Source organism: Schistocerca cancellata, chromosome 6 (assembly GCF_023864275.1).
Source record: "Schistocerca cancellata isolate TAMUIC-IGC-003103 chromosome 6, iqSchCanc2.1, whole genome shotgun sequence".
Taxonomy (NCBI): Eukaryota; Metazoa; Arthropoda; class Insecta; order Orthoptera; family Acrididae; genus Schistocerca; species Schistocerca cancellata.
This window is the reverse complement of record NC_064631.1, coordinates 251,937,831-251,957,853: the sequence shown is the minus strand read 5'-3', so window position 1 is coordinate 251,957,853 and position 20,023 is coordinate 251,937,831. Positions and strand designations below refer to the sequence as shown.

Sequence of the window (20,023 nt, the reverse complement as noted above, 5' to 3'; positions counted from 1 at the left end):
ATATAGTTTAACCTACGTAGCCTTTCCGACGCTGTACGGGCTACTATAGAAAAAAAAATACGGCTGAAATTTACCATGAGTCTAGCCGGCGTGAGGATGCGCCGGCAGGCGATGGGGTGTATGATGGCGACGTAGCGCTCAGTGCAGATCACCACCAGGATGAGGATGGACGCCGTGTAGCTCAGAGTGTGGACGAATACCGTCATCTTGCACATAGCCTCACCGAGCAGCCAGCTGCAACAGATCCACCCGGTTGCTTGCAAGGTACATAGGTTTAACCAGAAAATCTGAAGAAATTACACTACTTGATGCATACTCCTTAAGTTGGCTTCTTGACGTCGGTTTTTAAAGGTTAATTACCCATAAACGGCCAATCACAACAGTCAATTGCATTAAGATTCTGTCCAGTAGCGTGGACCGCTGTAATCGTCGTCGACATACGGGTTATGCCATTTAGACTTACCACGACTCCTGCCTGGGCCGTACCTCTCTTCCAACTTCGGTTGCTGTGCGTTGCGTTGCTGATATAAGTTTTCTGGATATAAGCATGTGCTGCAGAGACTTTATCTGTTTATATCTGTAGGTAGTTGCTACATATGAAATAATCTGTACCCATGTTTCAAATGGCTCTGAGCACTATGGGACTTAACATCTATGGTCATCAGTCCCCTACAACTTAGAATTACTTAAACCTAATTAACCTAAGGACATCACACACATCCATGCCCGAAGCAGGATTCGAACCTGCGACCGTAGCAGTCGCGCGGTTCCAAACTGAGCGCCTAGAACCACTAGACCACCGCGGCCGGCGTACCCTTGTTTCTCTCTCATTTATTGCAGCTGTTCAAGCAAGACTTTACCTACTGCATAACACCCAAATTCCACTTCAGTTGCGTGAATACGTTTCGTTTAAACGTATACCAAATCAGAACTATAGACCTTACGTCAGTCAGTTGTAGAATTTTGGAACACGTATTATGTTCGAGTATAATGACTTTTCTGGAGACTAGAAATTTACTCTGTAGGAATCAGCATGGGTTTCGAAAAAGACGATCGTGTGAAACCCAGCTCGCGCTATTCGTCCACTAGACTCAGAGGGCCATAGACACGGGTTCCCAGGTAGATGCCGTGTTTCTTGACTTCCGCAAGGCGTTCAATACAGTTCCCCAGAGTCGTTTAATGAACAAAGTAAGAGCATATGGAGTATCAGACCAATTGTGTGATTGGACTGAAGACTTCCTAGGTAACGGAACGCAGCGTGTCATTCTCAATGGAGAGAAGTCTTCCGAAGTAAGAATGATTTCAGGTGTGCCGCAGGGGAGTGTCGTAGGACTGTTGCTATTCACAAGATACATAAATGACTTTGTGGATGACATCGGAAGTTCACTGAGGCTTTTTGCGGATGATGCTGTGGTATATCGAGAGGTTGTAACAATGGAAAATTGTACTGAAATGCAGAAGGATCTGCAGCGAATTGACGCATGGTGCAGGGAATGGCAATTGAATCTCAATATAGATAAGTGTAATGTACTGCGAATACATAGACAGAAAGATCCCTTATCATTTAGCTACAATATAGCAGGTCAGCAACTGAAAGCAGTTAATTCCATAAATTATCTGGGAGTACGCATTAGGAGTGATTTAAAATGAAATGATCATATAAAGTTGATCGTCGGTAAAGCAGATGCCAGACTTAGATTCATTGGCACAATCCTAAGGAAATGCAATCCGAAAACAAAGGAAGTAGGTTACAGTACGCTTGTTCGCCCACTGCTTGAATACTGCTCAGCAGTGTGGGATCCGTACCAGATAGGGTTGATAGAAGAGATAGAGAAGATCCAACGGAGAGCAGCGCGCTTCGTTACAGGATCATTTAATTATCGCGAAAGCATTACGGAGATGATAGATAAACTCCAGTGGAAGACTCTGCAGGAGAGACGCTCAGTAGCTCGGTACGGGCTTTTGTTGCCGTTTCGAGAACGTACCTCCACCGAGGAGTCAAGCAGTATATTGCTCCCTCCTACGTATATCTCGCGAAGAGGCCATGAGGATAAAATCAGAGAGATTAGAGCCCACACAGAGGCATACCGACAACCTTCTTTCCACGAACAATGCGAGACTGGAATAGAAAGGAGAACCAATAGAGGTACTCAAGGTACCCTCCGCCACACACCGTGGATGTAGATGTAGATGTAGAAAATCCAGTTTTTGTTGCATATAACTCCAATTAGATTGTATTACTTGGCAATTTCATACAGTGCGGTACAATGTTCAGTTTGTAGCTGCTACCAACTTTCAAGTAGATTAATTGTACTTAAGATCATTGGTAGTTTGCGGGTCATGCGGGAATATAATAGTTAAACCGTAAACAGATTCAGTGATGTTCCTGTTGCTGTTGTTGTGGTGATGGGGTCTTCGGTCCTAAGAATATTAGCCTATGCGGCTCTGTGCGCAAGTCTGTCCTTTGCAAACCCCTGCTTTTCAGCATAACTACCACAAAGTTCATCTACTTGTACTTACTTACTTTAGTAAGTTCATAGAATCCCTCCACAATTCCCCCTTATCCCTCATACATACACATACATACATAGACTACCTACCATCATCGATGTGTCCTATGAAGCAATCCCTTACTTCAGTCAAATTGTGACACAAATTGCACTGCTCCTCAGTGCCATTCGATACTTCATTTGCTATACAATGTAACCAAATAACCGTCAGAATTCCAGGCTTTCGAGCATTTCAGACGCTGTTCATAGTTCACATTTCGCTTCCACATAAAACTACACTCAATAAAATATTTCATATCGCCGAAATTGATATTTGATGTTAACAAATTTATGTTTGTTAGGAACGCTTTTTACTGTTGCCGGACTGGTTGTTATACCATGTACACCTCTTTCGTTGTCAGTTACTTTTCCACCCAAAGCGCCAAGGAAACTTGTATAGGCATACGTACTGAAATACAGAGACATATAAAAGAGGCGGAATAGGGCGCAATGTCGGCAACGTCTACATACAACAAGTGTCTGGCGCAGTTGTCACATCCGTTACTGTTGCTACAATGGCAGGTTATCAATATATTAGTGAGTTTGAACGTGTTGGGACACACCATATCCGTTAGTAGCGATGAAGTGGGGCTTTTCCCGTACGATCATTTCACGAGTGTACAGTGAATATCAGGAATCCGGTAAAACATCAAATCTCCGACATAGCTGAGGTCGGAAAAAGATCCTGAAAGTACAGGACCAACGACAACTGAAGAGAATCGTTCAGCGAGACAGAAGTTCAACTCTCCTGCAAATTGCTGCAGATTTCAACGGTCAGCCATCAACAAGTGTCAGCGTGTGAATCTTTCAACGAAACAACATAGATATGGCTTTCGGAGCCGAAGATCCACTCGTGTACGCTTCATGACTGCGCGATACAAAGCCATACGCCTCGCCTGGGCCCGTCAACACCGACATTGGACTGTTGTTGACTGGAAACATATAGCCCGTTCGGACGAGTCTCGTTTCAGTTTAGTTCGAGCGGATGGACGTGTACGAATATGAAGACTTCATGAATCGCCGGACCCTGCATGTCAGGAGGGGACTGTTCAAGCTGTTGGAGGCTCCGTAATGGTGTGGGGCGTGTGAATTTGGAGTCATATGGCACCCCTGATACATCTAGATTCGACTCTGACTGCTGACACGTACGTAATCATCCTGTCTGATCACCTGCATCCATCCATGTCCATTGTGCATTACGACGGACTGAAGCGATTCCAGCAGGACAATGTGACACGTCACACGTTCAGAATTGCTACATAGTTGCTCCAGAAACAATCTTCTGGGTTTAAACACTTCCGCTTGTCAACAAACTCCCACGACATGAACATTATTGAGCATATCTTGGATGCCTTGCAACGTGCTGTTCAGAAGGGATCTCCACCCCCTCTTACTATTACAGATTTATGGATAGCCTTGCATAAATCACGGTGTCAGTTCCCTCCAGCACAACTTCAGATACTGATCGAATCCATCCTACGTTGTGTTGCGGCACTTCTGTATGTTTGCGGGGGCCCTACACGATGTTAGGCAGGTGTACCAGATTCTTTGGCTCTTCAGTGTAAAACCTCACTTAATAGTTCTAACGTCATTTCCTGATGTAATTCACTTAGAATCTCCTGATTGGATCTATTACATTGGATTACAATTGTTTTATTCATATCCCTCTGACAATCAATCGTTTTTCAAGACCTTAGACATTACGTTCCCTGATCTTCCAGGCCGTTCGTCGTTGCTAACAGCTATGAAATCACCAGTGAAACTTATGGTTTCATTTTTTTTTTCTTTGAATTAAAATTTACCTTCCTGTTCGGTTCCTTCTCAACTACTGTTTCCATTTCATGCCATTCGTCTTTTATAACTGCTGTGTGATTTCTATTGAATTTATAAATAATATTTTCTTTTCTGAATTTATCCCTGGCATCTTCAGAACTTCAAAGAGCATATTATATGTACAAGTGCTGTAGATATTGGTTTTCATTTTTTAAAAGTATGATCAAGTGTCAAAACTGCCTCATGTGTTCGTGCATTTCTCCCGTACCCACAATGACCACCTCTGATGTCATTTTCTATCAGTTACTTCGTTCTTCTATAAATAATTCGTGTCCGTCTTTTGTAGTCATGGTTTATTTAAATGGTGGGTTGATATCACTCACATCTACAACAGCTTCCTTGTTTGGAGTTGGAATTATTGTATTCATTTTGGAGTATGAAGTTATTTCGAGTGTCTCGTATGATTTGCTCGCCCCATGAAATAATTTCGTCATGCTTTCTTCTGTCGAATATCTCAATAAATCTGACTGCATGTATACTTCAAAAGTGCCTTTTAGATTTGGAGTGCACCGAGAATTCAGTGTTAAGTGTTGTGCCAAGAATTTTTTTTTTTTTAATAATTAGATTCTTACCTTGAAAGATAGCCCAGACAGAACAATAAATCACATACAGCTTAGCGAAAGTGAATTTCGCGAATGGCACTGCTCAAAACTAGTGTATAGCACTCTTGATATTTTACAACTTCCCCAGACTTATCCAGAATGAGATTTTCACTCTGCAACGGAGTGTGCGCTAATATGAAAGTTCCCGGCAGATTAAAACTGTGTGCCGGACCGAGACTTGAACTCGGGACCTTTGCCTTTCGCGGACAAAGCGGTACAGTAAGGTTCATATTAGCGCACACTCCGCTGCAGAGTGAAAATCTCATTCTGGAAACATCCCCCAGGCTGTGGCTAAGCCATGTCTCCGCAATATCCTTTCTTTCAGGAGTGCTAGTTCTGCCAGGTTCGCAGGGGAGCTTCTGTGAAGTATGGAAGGTAGGAGACGAGGTACTGGCAGAAGTGAAGCTGTGAGGACGAGGCGTGAGTCGTGCTCGGGTAGCTCAGTTGGTAGAGAACTTGCCCGCGAAAGGCAAAGGTCCTGAGTTCGAATCTCGGGCCGGCACACAGTTTTAATCTGCCAGGAAGTTACCCAGATGTAGTTTTTGTTTGAGATAAAGAGATGTAGAATAGCTAAAAGTACTACGAAGGAGAAAATACCTTACGCATACCACCACAGCTTCATTAGGCATGAGAGTCGAGTTATCTTAAGTCCGAGAGCACCGGGAATTGTCAGTGATGTATTACACAGATTCATCAAGATTCTAAATTTTTTCATTCTTCCACAAGTTCTGAATCATAACCATGTTGCTACGACATTCTGTGCCAGGTGACTGATTACCTAAGATATTACAGTCTTTGGCTAGGCGTTTAAAGGCCTATCTTCTAGCCAGCAACTAGGAGTCAGTAGGTACAGGCCACTCACAAGCCTGCATGGTCCGGTAGGTACTATTGTGAGCCCTGTTGAACGCGTGTACTGCTCTTTTTCTGATCGTGTTCGTGACTGCGGCTTCCACGTTTTGATGCGGAAAACTGGTGTGGCAGTTTGCTTTGCGGTCATTTTGTGATGGCCATTCTAATGCATCCGGCAAAAAGAAATGTAGTTAGGCACGGATGTATTTTGCAGCCCGCAGTAATGTGTGTTAGCGGTATTTTCTGGACCTTGCATGTTCCTTCCCTTGCGTTAAAACTTAAAATCCTTTGTTCAGAAAGGTAGTTATTCATGGATGCACGTATCACTCTATCGGTTTTTCATTAGTTCATCCATGCTTTAGGCGTATAAATGATTTCAAGATTTTTCTGATTCATCTACAATTTTACTTTGTTCAGTTCTTTCCTATGTGGCGACCTTGTATGCCACGTGGCGCACGTCCGCGCTGCTATAACGTTTCTTGCATGAACGGTTATGGTTTGAGGGTCAATAGTCAAGAAACAAACTAAAGCTTCTACGATTTATTTTCATCCCCTTCTCACTTATGAAATGAATTTTTAAATATGGGACTGATTACGTGATTTGTATTAGTTTTGCAACGTGCATTCACTTGCAGGTACAACTTTAATCAGAATTGTGCCTTCAGCAGAAAGATACCTAATTGTAAGCAAAAGACCAATCAGCAAAAGCTTTTTCCAAGCTCCAACTAGAAGGATCTTTTGCAAATTGCAGACAGCAAGTACTTTTTCTACTCTTTGTATGCTCTACGGCTTAGAAGGCGCGGCGGAGAGTTCGAGATTAGTTGCTGCTCAACAGATTATTTTCGACGGGGTTGATGTACATATTTATGTTGAAGGTTTTATGTGGAAAGAAGTTACGCAGTCTTATTGCACCTAATCTACATGAAAGGAAGATCAGTTATAGGTTTCCTGAGTCCAATTATAAACTTCCTTTAAGGAAAGGTAATCTCAAATTTCATTCGAATATTCATTTATACATCCATTTCTTTCCATTGACGAATGAGAGCACTCCAAACTCTTACGTACATGTATAAAATGTGGTCTGACTGCATTATAAATTATGTCTTTCGTCAGAATTCTGCGTAAAGATGGGAGCATATTCGGGGCTTTTCTTTTTGAAGGCATTTACTCAACTCACTACGAGAATGGACTAGATGACTCAGTTATACAAAAATTGTCAAAGCAGATCGCACTTTATTTCTGCAAGTGGATGACGGATTTTGGCAGACTGCCATCTTCAGATCTGTTTTAAGACAAATATGGAATACACACAGGTACAAATTATTTATTTCTAACACTAACACTAACACGGGTCTACCCGTGGTGTAGGGGTAGCGTCTTTGATTCATAATCAAAACGCCTTCGGTCCCTGGTTCGATCCCCGCCATTGCCTAAATTTTGATAAATAATCAGCATTGGCGGCCGAGGACTTCCGGCATAAGAAGTCAGCCTCATTCTGCCAACGGCCTTGTCAAAGAGGGCGGAGGAGCGGATAGAGGTTCAGGGCACTCTCTTGTCCTAGGAGTGGGAAATTGCCCCTAAAGGCGGATGAATCAGCAATGATCAACGACATGAGGATGCAGAAGGCAATGGAAACCACTGCATTAAAGACACGTAACGTGTATGCACAGGACATGTTGCCTGTATTTGAAGAAGTGTCATGATAATCTCTCCATTGGCAAAAGATTACGGAATAGTCCCCCATTCGGATCTCCGGGAGGGGACTGCCAAGGGGGAGGTTACCATGAGAAAGAGATTGAATAATCTACGAAAGGATAACGTTCTACGAGTCGGGGCGTGGAATGTCAGAAGCTTGAACGTGGTAGGGAAACTAGAAAATCTGAAAAGGGAAATGCAAAGGCTCAATCTAGATATAGTAGGGGTCAGTGAAGTGAAGTGGAAGGAAGACAAGGATTTCTGGTCAGATGAGTATCGGGTAATATCAACAGCAGCAGAAAATGGCATAACAGGTGTAGGATTCGTTATGAATAGGAAGGTAGGGCAGAGGGTGTGTTACTGTGAACAGTGGAGTGACCGGGTTGTTCTAATCAGAATCGACAGCAGACCAACACCGACAACGATAGTTCAGGTATACATGCCGACGTCGGAAGCTGAATATGAACAGATAGAGAAAGTGTATGAGGATATTGAAAGGGTAATGCAGTATGTAAAGGGGGACGAAAATCTAATAGTCATGGGCGACTGGAATGCAGTTGTAGGGGAAGGGGTAGAAGAAAAGGTTACAGGAGAATATGGGCTTGGGACAAGGAATGAAAGAGGAGAAAGACTAATTGAGTTCTGTAACAAGTTTCAGCTAGTAATAGCGAATACCCTGTTCAAGAATCAGAAGAGGAGGAGGTATACTTGGAAAAGGCCGGGAGATACGGGAAGATTTCAATTAGATTACGTCATGGTCAGACAGAGATTCCGATATCAGATTGTAAGGCGTACCCAGGAGCAGATATATACTCAGATCACAATATAGTAGTGATGAAGAGAGGATGAAGTTCAAGACATTAGTCAGAAAGAATCAATACGCAAAGAAGTGGGATACGGAAGTACTAAGGAATGACGAGATACGTTTGAAGTTCTCTAACGCTATAGATACAGCAATAAGGTATAGCGCAGTAGGCAGTACAGTTGAAGAGGAATGGACATCTCTAAAAAGGGCCATCACAGAAGTTGGGAAGGAAAACATAGGTACAAAGAAGGTAGCTGCGAAGCAACCATGGGTAACAGAAGAAATACTTCAGTTGATTGATGAAAGGAGGAAGTACTAACATGTTCCGGGAAAATCAGGAATACAGAAATACAAGTCGCTGAGGAATGAAATAAATTGGAAGTGCAGGGAAGCTAAGAAGAAATGGCTGCAGGAAAAATGTGAAGACATCGAAAAAGATGTGATTGTCGGAAGGACAGACTCAGCATACAGGAAAGTCAAAACAACCTTTGGTGACATTAAAAGCAACGGTGGTAACATTAAGAGTGCAACGGGAATTCCACTGTTAAATGCAGAGGAGAGAGCAGATAGGTGGAAAGAATACATTGAAAGCCTCTATGAGGATGAAGATTTGTCTGATGTGATAGAAGAAGAAACAGGAGTAGATTAAGAAGACATAGGGAATCCAGTATTAGAATCGGAATTTAAAAGAGCTTTGGAGGACTTACGGTCAAATAAGGCAGAAGGGATAGATAACATTCCATCAGAATTTCTAAAATCATTGGGGGAAGTGGCAACAAAACGACTATTCACGTTGGTGTGTAGAATATATGAGTCTGGCGATATACCATCTGACTTTCGGAAAAGCATCATCCACACAATTCCGAAGACGCCAAGAGCTGACAAGTGCGAGAATTATCGCACAATCAGCTTAACAGCTTATGCATCGAAGCTAAAAATGGTTCAAATGGCTCTGAGCACTATGGGACTTAACGTCTATGGTCATCAGTCCCCTAGAACTTAGAACTACTTAAACCAAACTTACACAACACCCAGTCATCACGAGGCAGAGAAAATCCCTGACCCCGCCGGGAATCGAACCCGGGAACTCGGGCGCGGGAAGCGAGAACGCTACCGCACGACCACGAGATGAGGACACATCGAAGCTGCTTACAAGAGTAATATACAGAAGAATGGAAAAGAAAATTGAGAATGCGCTAGGTGACGATCAGTTTGGCTTTAGGAAAAGTAAATGGACGAGAGAGGCATTTCTGACGTTACGGCTAATAATGGAAGCAAGGCTAAAGAAAAATCAAGACACGTTCACAGTATTTGTCGACCTGGAAAAAGGCGTTCGAGAATTTAAAATGGTGCAAGATGTTCGAGATTATGGAAGTATTAGGGATAAGCTATAGGGAGAGACGGGTCATATACAATATGTACAACAACCAAGATGGAATAATAAGAGTGGACGATCAAGAACGAAGTGCTCGTATTAAGAAGGGTGTAAGACTAGGCTGTAGCCTTTCGCCCCTACTCTTCAATCTGTACATCGAGGAAGCAATGATGGAAATAAAAGAAAGGTTCAGGAGTGGAATTAAAATACAAGGTGAAAGGATATCAATGATACGATTCGCTGATGACATTGCTATCACGTGTGAAAGTGAAGAAGAATTAAATGATCTGCTGAACGGAATGAACAGTCTAATGAGTACACAGTATGGTTTGAGAAGGACCTGTAGAGGGCAAAAACTGTAGAGGAAGACAGAGATTGGAATACGTCAAGCAAATAATTGAGGACGTAGGTTGCAAGTGCTACTCTGAGATGAAGAGGTTAGCACAGGGAAGGAATTCGTGGCGGGCCGCATCAAACCAGCCAGTAGACTGATGAAAAAAAAAAAAAAAAATCTAGTTTAATAAATAAGTCTCACAGTACTTGACTTTAATTTTTTTTTACTTCTATGTTATAACCCTCACGACATTCAAACCAAGCACAAATATGTATGAATGGTAAAAAAAAAATGAAGGTTGCGTCTGCACACAGGCGGTGCTGATTCGCAAATATTGTCGAGATTTGTCTTTTTGTGTAAAAATTAATGAGAATTTTAGTTATTAAAACTGCATTTTCAATTATTAATTTTATTATTAACATCTTTCACCACTGAAACAGTTCAAAACATAAAAAAATTCACAGTACCAATGAACTATTATTGTCAGTATTATGATTTGGCAGCAGTTTTAGTTTTATGTCGAGCAGGTTTGTTTTGTTATTTGTATTACGGACCTTATGTTATTTGGAAATGATTGGCTGAGAAATTAAATAAATTGTGGAAACTTTAAAGAAATAGTCTGTGACATTTAGTTAATTAATAAACACTGGAATCGATTTTGCAAGCAGTATCAGTGCACTAAGAAACCGTGTCAATAATAACTAGTAGTAATGAACCAAGAGCAGAAGATAAGTAAAAAATAGTGTTTTGAAATGTCAAATTAAAATTATAGACGATCTAACATTTGCCTCTTATTTATTCTCAAGACTATGAAAAATGTAACACAATCAAAATCATGGAAGTTAGGTTTGATAATTTCGTGTATCGTAATTTTCGTCAAATTAAAATGAGAGATATATTGGAAGCTCTACAGTCAACAATTCTGCTGTGAGTTTGTTTTTGCAAACGGTAGCACATGGGCACACGACACACCTAACGTTGATTACATGAAGTCCATAAAACTAAATAAGAGAGAGTCTGTGCCGTCTACTGCGGCAGACCCTACTGAGCAAGTTTGGGACCAGCAGACGCTTGGAGTGATTCATCACTGGATGACTTCAGGAGGGCTGTCGTCGAAGAGCGAGACAAACTTCAGCGGCAAGCAGTTCTCCACTTCCACATGGACAACAAGGAGAATGCAAGCTCGTTACAGGGGACTAGGTGGAGCTTAGATTGAATGCAACTGAGAAGCAAATTTTTAAGTCCACTTTCAAACAGACCTTTTTATCTTTTAATTTTTACTTCAATAAAAGTACCTGACACGAACTAGACAACATTTGTGAAGCACATTTTGAACATGGAGTCAAATTAGGAATAAATTTCCTTTGTTATTAAGAGAAATATCTTATTTTGATCCAAATAAGTTAGTCGGTATACAGAAAAGTCATCAGAAGCAAATCCTCTAAACTGTTACAGTCATCGTTACTCAGGAGAAACATTTAGTTTAGAGCACATTCATTCTATTCGCCAAGAGTAAATATTTATTTGCTTTGCGTAATATATAAAATCAAAGTGACGTGTTAAAACATTCTAAAATTTAAATTTTTAGGAGATTTTTACTCATGATAATCCACTGCTTTATTTATAAGAACAAAGTTACCCTATGCTCGACGTTACTCTGGGTAATGGTGGTAGGGTCCACTTTAAAATGTGATCAGCGAAGAGGGAAGTGCCGCGCGAGATTGGCCGAGCGGTCTAGGGCGCTGCAGTCATGGACTGTGCGACTGGTCCAGGCGGAATTTCGAGTCGTCCCTCGGGCATGGGTGTGTGTGTTTGTCCTTAGGATAATTTAGGTTAAGTAGTGTGTAAGCTTAGGGACTGATGACCTTAGCAGTTAAGTCCCATAAGATTTCACACACATTTGATTTGAAGAGGAAAGTAATACTGACCAAATTAGCACAGTACTCTGTGATTCTTACAAGGATACTTACACTAGCTCGTATCTAGGTGAAAGAAGTTCGTGCTGTGAAAACGTTAACTGCGCACGGTCGATCCAAGTTTTATACTTTTTAACTGCCAGGAGCTTTGTTTCCGGGGACATCTGGTACCTTAACGAAATGACACCGCTAGCAACTGCTAATAATTTGTGAAAGGACTCTAACAGCACTAGTACTTCATCAGGAGGGGATAAAAGAAGATATCAAATCGACAGGATACTGTGTACTGGAAATCTTTCGTAGCAGCAATACTGAAAGCGAAAAACGGCTACCTTGTAGAATACTCTACCTGATAAACACATTAGAACCTTCAGTAGATCGTTATCTAGGATAATTTTTCAGTATTACGTAGTTTAGGATCGCTCTCATAGTACACTGCATATTTCCGAGCATTTTCCATGAAAATTTCTCATCGAAACTCTTCTTCCTTTATTAATTTTCCAAATGTGGCTTGGGAATTGGATACTTCTCCTTTATGACTTACATACCATATGTTTCCATTTGTCTCGAATGCTCTCACCATGCTTTGGCACAAAAATCTTCCGTGAAATTAATAAGAAAAAGACTGATAAAGCTTAGGTAATAACTACTGAAAGTAAGAAATCTCTATACACTAATAAATTTTACAGCAATAGAGTACTTCGATCAGTAATGGTTAAGTCACAGAATTTAGAGGACTGGGTGTTATTACACATAAAAACTGTTTCCTTTCTTTTATATTCCCTGGTACGTGCACGACAGACTTGTTTGGTAAGTTCCTTCCACTTACCCCATTCAAGTTGCGTGGTAAGAGGTATGTATTTCACTAATTAAAAAATTTCAGGTTCCTAAGAAATTGCACTTTACGTGTCAGTATACATTTCATGAAAGCTCTAATTACTTCATAACGATGATAGCGAATGCTGCCATCAAACGACTAATCTCATCTGGCAGCTTCGATACAGTAACTACTGAAAAACTAAATAATGCCGTTATGTTGCACTGAAAATTTTGGAACAATGGAACTGTGCAGATCAAGCATTATTGCGAATAAAACCACTGAAAAATTCACAAATATTTCTGGTTTAGTCTGAAAACAATCTCATAAAATCGAATGACAATCGTTACACACCCTAAGTCGGCACAGTTCCTAACTGTCTATAACCAGCACCACGTTTCTCACTTGAGTAGCTATTCCCTTTCAATAAGCAAGTATTTAGACCCCCCTTATTGTTCTGCTACTGGTTTCATTCGCAATTAGGTATGTGTCTCACCGTGTAACACACAATAAAACTAGAACAGAATACGGTACCAAAGTTAACCGTAACTACGCCATCCAAAATAATCTCATGAACGGCAAAGTCTGACATCTGTTCTCGTCCGCCCGAAAAATCAGTTTTACATAGCGCACAATGCAGTCTGAAATGATCCCACTTCACGTACCTTAACCGGTGGCAGAAACTCTATCCCAAATTCTGGCACCCGAGGAGTGAATTATCGTCTCAGTTTGCAGAATCAGACTGGTTTACAACTACACTACGTTCAGACCTCATGTGGAAGAACACGAAAATACGAGGGTTGGAACATTAACAGTGGCAAGTATTTATTTGCATGTCGTACAAAATAGATACATGTTTCAAAGTTTCATTAACCTTCAAAATAGTCACCAGCATTGTATATAACCCGTTGACAGAGAAGTGGAGGCCGTAGGATACTTTTAGCAGTGTCAGTTGTGTTGACTCTTAGACCGGCGCGGTCTGTTTCCCGACGAATTTGTAGCAATTCTGAAGCGAGTTGAACACATGAGGGCATACTTCACGGGAGTTCAGTAGGTGGTATAGCACTTAGCAGCCCCATAAGTCAAAAAATCAGTAACAGCTTGCACTCTACGTGCTTGAGCATTGTCCTGCAAAACGATAGTTAGGTCTTTTAGAAAGGGTCATCACTTCTGTCTCTGTGCTGTTCATTTTTGGAACACAACCTACGACCAGATTAGAGACAGAAGTGATGACACTTTCTGAAGGACGTGACCATCATTTTGCAGGACAATGACTGATGGGGCTGCTAAGTGCTGTACCACCGACTGCACTCCCCTGACTTAAGCCCTCGTAAGCTCAACTCGATTTCTAAACTGAAGGAAACATTTCACGACATTCGCTTCAATACTGCTACAAATTCGTTAGGCAATAGACTGCGCTGCTCGGACTGTCAACACAACTGGCACTGCTAAGAGTACCCTACGACTTTCACATCGCTGGTAACGGATTATACACAATGATGGTGACTACTTCGAAGGTCAATAAAACTTTGAAACACGTACCTATTTTGTACGAGCTGTAAATACACAGATGCCACTATTGAAGTTCCAACCCTCGTATTATGACCAACCGATTAAAAACGTGTTGATACATTTTTAGGAAGCAATACAGCAGCTATTATGAGTGCCATGGAATCCATCTGATCTGCACAGTTCCATTGTTCCACAGGTATGTGGCACGTGATGTCTGTTTCCCATAAATTATGGATGTTAGCTTGTAGGTGCAGAGTTGGAGCACGGGACGATCTCAGCGAATTTCGTGGCCTAGATATCAATGTGAGTTCATGATCATGTTCCCCAAACTATTATAGTACAATTATGGCCTTTTGACAAAGAGAGTTATCCTGCTGGAAAATGCCATCGCCGTCGGGGAAGACATCAAGGAAGAAGGGATACAAATGGTCCACAGTAATCTTCATGAAGACCAGAGCAGTCATGGTACCTTCGACTTCTTCCACAGATCCCGTGGAACACCATGTGAACGTCCCCCATAGCATAATACGGCCCCCACCGGCAAGCGTCCATGGCGCTGTTCGTATCTCGAGCAGCTGTTCGTCTGCCGTATACTGGCACGATCATCGACCTCATATGGAAAGAAATGTGATCCATCCAACCATCAACACGTCTCCACTGAACCACGATCCAACCTGGATGATCATAAGCTCACTGTGGCCGAAACTGACGATGTTGTTAGGTCACCATAGAAAGACGTTGTCTGCTATGGAGACCCATGTACAACAGTGTGCGCCGAATAATGTGATACGAAACGCTTGTGCTTGTTCCAGCACTCTGCTCCATAGAGTTGCCAGAGGTCCCCGCCTATCCAGCTTTGCAGAGCGTACAAACCTCGGAAGTCCACGATCTGTAATGAGGCGTGGAAGTCCAACACCTGACCTCTGTTCTTGCTTTCGTCAGCGTACTGTCAGTTTCCACAGACGCTCACGACAGTATCGCGTCAATAACCGATCATCTCGTCCGTTTCCTATATGTTAGTTCGCAGGCATCGGACATAAAATTCTGCTATTTGTCAGCATAGCTCATGTCAGTGGATTTCCACATTTGCGCCTCATACCATCCTCAAAATGATTCCAAGTTTGTCCTGCTCCGCTCATATTCTTTCCCCGGCACGTCATGTGCGGACAACGCCACTAGGCGCCACTAAGTCTAGCGGTGTGCAGTGGGCAGAGTGTGTTGGCTGATCAACGTGTGTCGCTTGACCACAAAATGGATTGCAACAGTCATATTGCTCATTGTTAATTTAATTATCTCTTTGGGTGATAACTACACTCCTGGAAATGGAAAAAGAACACATTGACACCGGTGTGTCAGACCCACCATACTTGCTCCGGACACTGCGAGAGGGCTGTACAAGCAATGATCACACGCACGGCACAGCGGACACACCAGGAACCGCGGTGTTGGCCGTCGAATGGCGCTAGCTGCGCAGCATTTGTGCACCGCCGCCGTCAGTGTCAGCCAGTTTGCCGTGGCATACGGAGCTCCATCGCAGTCTTTAACACTGGTAGCATGCCGGACAGCGTGGACGTGAACCGTATGTGCAGTTGACGGACTTTGAGCGAGGGCGTGTAGTGGGCATGCGGGAGGCCGGGTGGACGTACCGCCGAATTGCTCAACACGTGGGGCGTGAGGTCTCCACAGTACATCGATGTTGTCGCCAGTGGTCGGCGGAAGGTGCACGTGCCCGTCGACCTGGGACCGGACCGCAGCGACGCACGGATGCACGCCAAGACCGTAGGATCCTACGCAGTGCCGTAGGGGACCGCACCGCCACTTCCCAGCAAATTAGGGACACTGTTGCTCCTGGGGTATCGGCGAGGACCATTCGCAACCGTCTCCATGAAGCTGGGCTACGGTCCCGCACACCGTTAGGCCGTCTTCCGCTCACGCCCCAACATCGTGCAGCCCGCCTCCAGTGGTGCCGCGACAGGCGTGAATGGAGGGACGAATGGAGACGTGTCGTCTTCAGCGATGAGAGTCGCTTCTGCCTTGGTGCCAATGATGGTCGTATGCGTGTTTGGCGCCGTGCAGGTGAGCGCCACAATCAGGACTGCATACGACCGAGGCACACAGGGCCAACACCCGGCATCATGGTGTGGGGAGCGATCTCCTACACTGGCCGTACACCACTGGTGATCGTCGAGGGGACACTGAATAGTGCACGGTACATCAAACCGTCATCCCGTCATCGAACCCATCGTTCTACCATTCCTAGACCGGCAAGGGAACTTGCTCTTCCAACAGGACAATGCACGTCCGCATGTATCCCGTGCCACCCAACGTGCTCTAGAAGGTGTAAGTCAACTACCCTGGCCAGCAAGATCTCCGGATCTGTCCCCCATTGAGCATGTTTGGGACTGGATGAAGCGTCGTCTCACGCGGTCTGCACGTCCAGCACGAACGCTGGTCCAACTGAGGCGCCAGGTGGAAATGGCATGGCAAGCCGTTCCACAGGACTACATCCAGCATCTCTACGATCGTCTCCATGGGAGAATAGCAGCCTGCATTGCTGCGAAAGGTGGATATACACTGTACTAGTGCCGACATTGTGCATGCTCTGTTGCCTGTGTCTATGTGCCTGTGGTTCTGTCAGTGTGATCATGTGATGTATCTGACCCCAGGAATGTGTCAATAAAGTTTCCCCTTCCTGGGACAATGAATTCATGGTGTTCTTATTTCAATTTCCAGGAGTGTATTTTACTAGGGGCGTTCAGTAAGTAATGTAACATGTTTTCTCGGTCAATTTTGGATGAAAAAATGTGGTACTTGTTTTGGGATATTGTGGAATATACCGGCTTCAGCATCTTTAGTTTAATGAAGATCCGTTGGGTGGTGACGCTATACGTAGCATTCAAAAATGGCATTGGTAATGGAGATGTGTTTCCTCGGCGGACAGCCACAGCACTACAGATATTCGAAGGCGCTTGGAGAATGTGTACGAAGACATGGCACTGAACAAAAGCAAGGTGCCAGGAAGTTTCAAAAGCAAGGTGAGTCGTTAGGCCTCTGTCACCATCGCAACAAGGTCGGACAAACTTGTCCCACCTCCCGCGTACCGGCCGGCCGCACATTGAAGAAATGACTTCAGTACGTTCGCAGCCACAAAAAATGCAAATACACTTCTCCTTCTCCATGACAACGCAAGGCCTCACACAAGTCTGGGCACCCGAGAGCAGCTCACAGAACTTCATTGGACTGTTCTTCCTCATCCGCCCTACTGCCTGGATCTCACACCTTCCGACTTCCATCTGTTTGACACTTTGCGGGAAGCAGTACGTGGATGACGGGAAGATAATTTACGAGTCAGTACTTTGTCTCTGATGTCGCCCAGTAGGGTGGTACCATGTGGGCAAACAGACTCTCCGAGTAAGGGGGCCTAAGTCCGTCACATTTAACGGAGATTATGTTAAAAACTGGGTCTGTAGCGTAAAGAGCGGTGAACAGTATGGTGTACTGGAATCAGGAATAAAACTAACTTGCTTTCAGATAAAAATGTATTTATTGAACGCCTCTCGTATTAATTTCTTGAAGTTTACATTTCCGATTTTCACTGACTGCTTTTACGAGATACTTTGTATGATGGCAAGTCACATCCTTTTCAAGAAATTTTCAGCAAATTAATATCTCCAGACAAATATTTACTTGTGTTAAGTGAGCAAACCCTTAACAACTTTATTGTTGTTCGTCCGACAGCAAACGCCGGCATTTTAGCAGCACCGTTCTTGGAAACGGTTGCCAGTTAGTGATAAACATTTCCTGCGGACACTCTTATAGAGCAATTGAGCGAGCCTCTTCTTGCGAAGCAGGCGAAAGAAAAACAACTATTTTTCTAAAAAAAAGGAAAAGTCCATATCAGATATTTATTTTCGTTTGACAAATATGCTTCAAGGGCTCACCACGTGCTCAGTGAGTTTCAGCTGAACGTACCTCTCTCGGTCATAAAGTGAAGCTAACGATTTCCCCGGAACCCTATGAATCTGGCCGGATTGATGAAAAGAAGATTCTACGGTGTGGCGAAGACGTCTAGCATGTACTATGTGGTACAATTTCATGAATTTGGTGTTCCGTGCAATAACATAACATCTCAATTACAATAGTATCTGGTATTTAATTTAGAATGTACTACAAGGTTCACTCACACTGTTCTGACTGATGCCAATTTCTTACGTCAATTTGCAGTAAGCACTCACAGAAGGCACGTGGCAACAGTATCAGTGAAGGGTATGCGTAAAGTGACTCGGGTTTACGCGGAACACGCTGCAATCGTTGTAGTTATACGAAAACGGAGCGATTCCTCTTACGTCCAGAAGAGCATGATAATTGGATTTCGGACCGAGGATGGAAGCATATCCGAAACGAATAGGTTTGTAAACTAAACTATTAGTGTGTCGCCGCGGTTAAAGTATACCATGAATAGCAAACCGGCACTACTCAAAACTGGCGGCGAGGTAATGTGGTACACTACGGGCCATAGAGGGCACAGGTGAATGACGGCTGCGGAGATGTGTACGGACGAATACACGTAAAACTCTCCAGCAACTGACTGCCATGATGAACCAAGGGACCACCAAATGTTTCTCCTCAATGACAGTTCAGTGAAAGTTGCTGCATTTGGGCCACCACAGGAGGTCCCTGGTTCATGCAGCAAAGATGACTGCTGTTTATCGGCGACAAAGGGTGGAATTTACACGTCGGTACCCCAACTGGATGTCTCCTAAGTGGCAACAGGTGACCTTTTCAGATTAACCACGTTTTATGTTCCTTCGTACAGATGGCCGTTGACGACATGAAGCGCTTGAAACCAAACATCCTGCAACAATCGTCGGAAAGGTCTAGAGCGGAGGAGGGAGCGTCATGGTTTGGGGAATGTTTTTGTGGCATTCCCTGACTGATCTTGTCGTTCTAGAGGGGTTAATGGATCAACACAAGCATGAATCTGTCCTTGGTACCATGTCAATCCCCACATGCAGTTTGTTTCTCTTCGGCACGATGGCATCTACCAGCAGGACAATGCAACGTGTCACACATCTCGCAGTGTTCGTGTACTAGAATGAGTTCCTTGTACTTCCCTGGCCTCCAAACTCCCAGACTTAAGCCCAGCTGAGAACTGGTGCGACCACTTCTATCGGGCTCTTCGGGCCAAGGACGCTCAACCGAGAACCATAGCGCAGCTGGCCACAGCACTGGAGTCAGCATGCTCCGCGTCCCTGTCGGAACCTTCCAGAAACTCCTTCTCTCTTTCTCCCTACACGTCTCGCTGCTGTATACCCAGACTTTTGACTGGTGATCACGTTAATGTGACTGGACAGTCTAGTTTGTCAACGTAACGAAACACAAAGTATACAATAACTTCTAAAATAATTGGTCTATCAAATGTTCAAATGTGTATGAAATCTTATGGGACTTAACTGCTAAGGTCATCAGTCCCCAAGCTTACACACTACTTAACCTAAATTCTCCTAAGGACAAACACACACACACACACACACACACACCCATGCCCGACGAAGGACTCGAAATTCCGCCGGGACCAATTGGTATATCCAAATTTGGGACCAATTGGTATATCCAAATTTGGGATTTATGTTGATGATTTCTTATAAAATCACATACGCAGCGTTATGTCTGTTCGTATTACGGCCCCTCCCTCCGGAGGTTCGAGTCCTCCCTCGGGCATGGGTATATTTGTTG

At 43.5% G+C, this 20,023-nt stretch overlaps 1 protein-coding gene across 1 annotated transcript in view; it reads right to left on the bottom strand.

The window, feature by feature from the left end:
- Positions 1–20,023, bottom strand: part of LOC126088269 (trissin receptor-like) — a 197,475-nt gene that overhangs the window by 163,385 nt on the left and 14,067 nt on the right. The window contains exon 3 of the mRNA XM_049906400.1: positions 75–234. Within this exon, the coding sequence (XP_049762357.1) occupies positions 75–234 (160 nt within the window). The remainder of the gene's footprint in view (positions 1–74; positions 235–20,023) is intronic.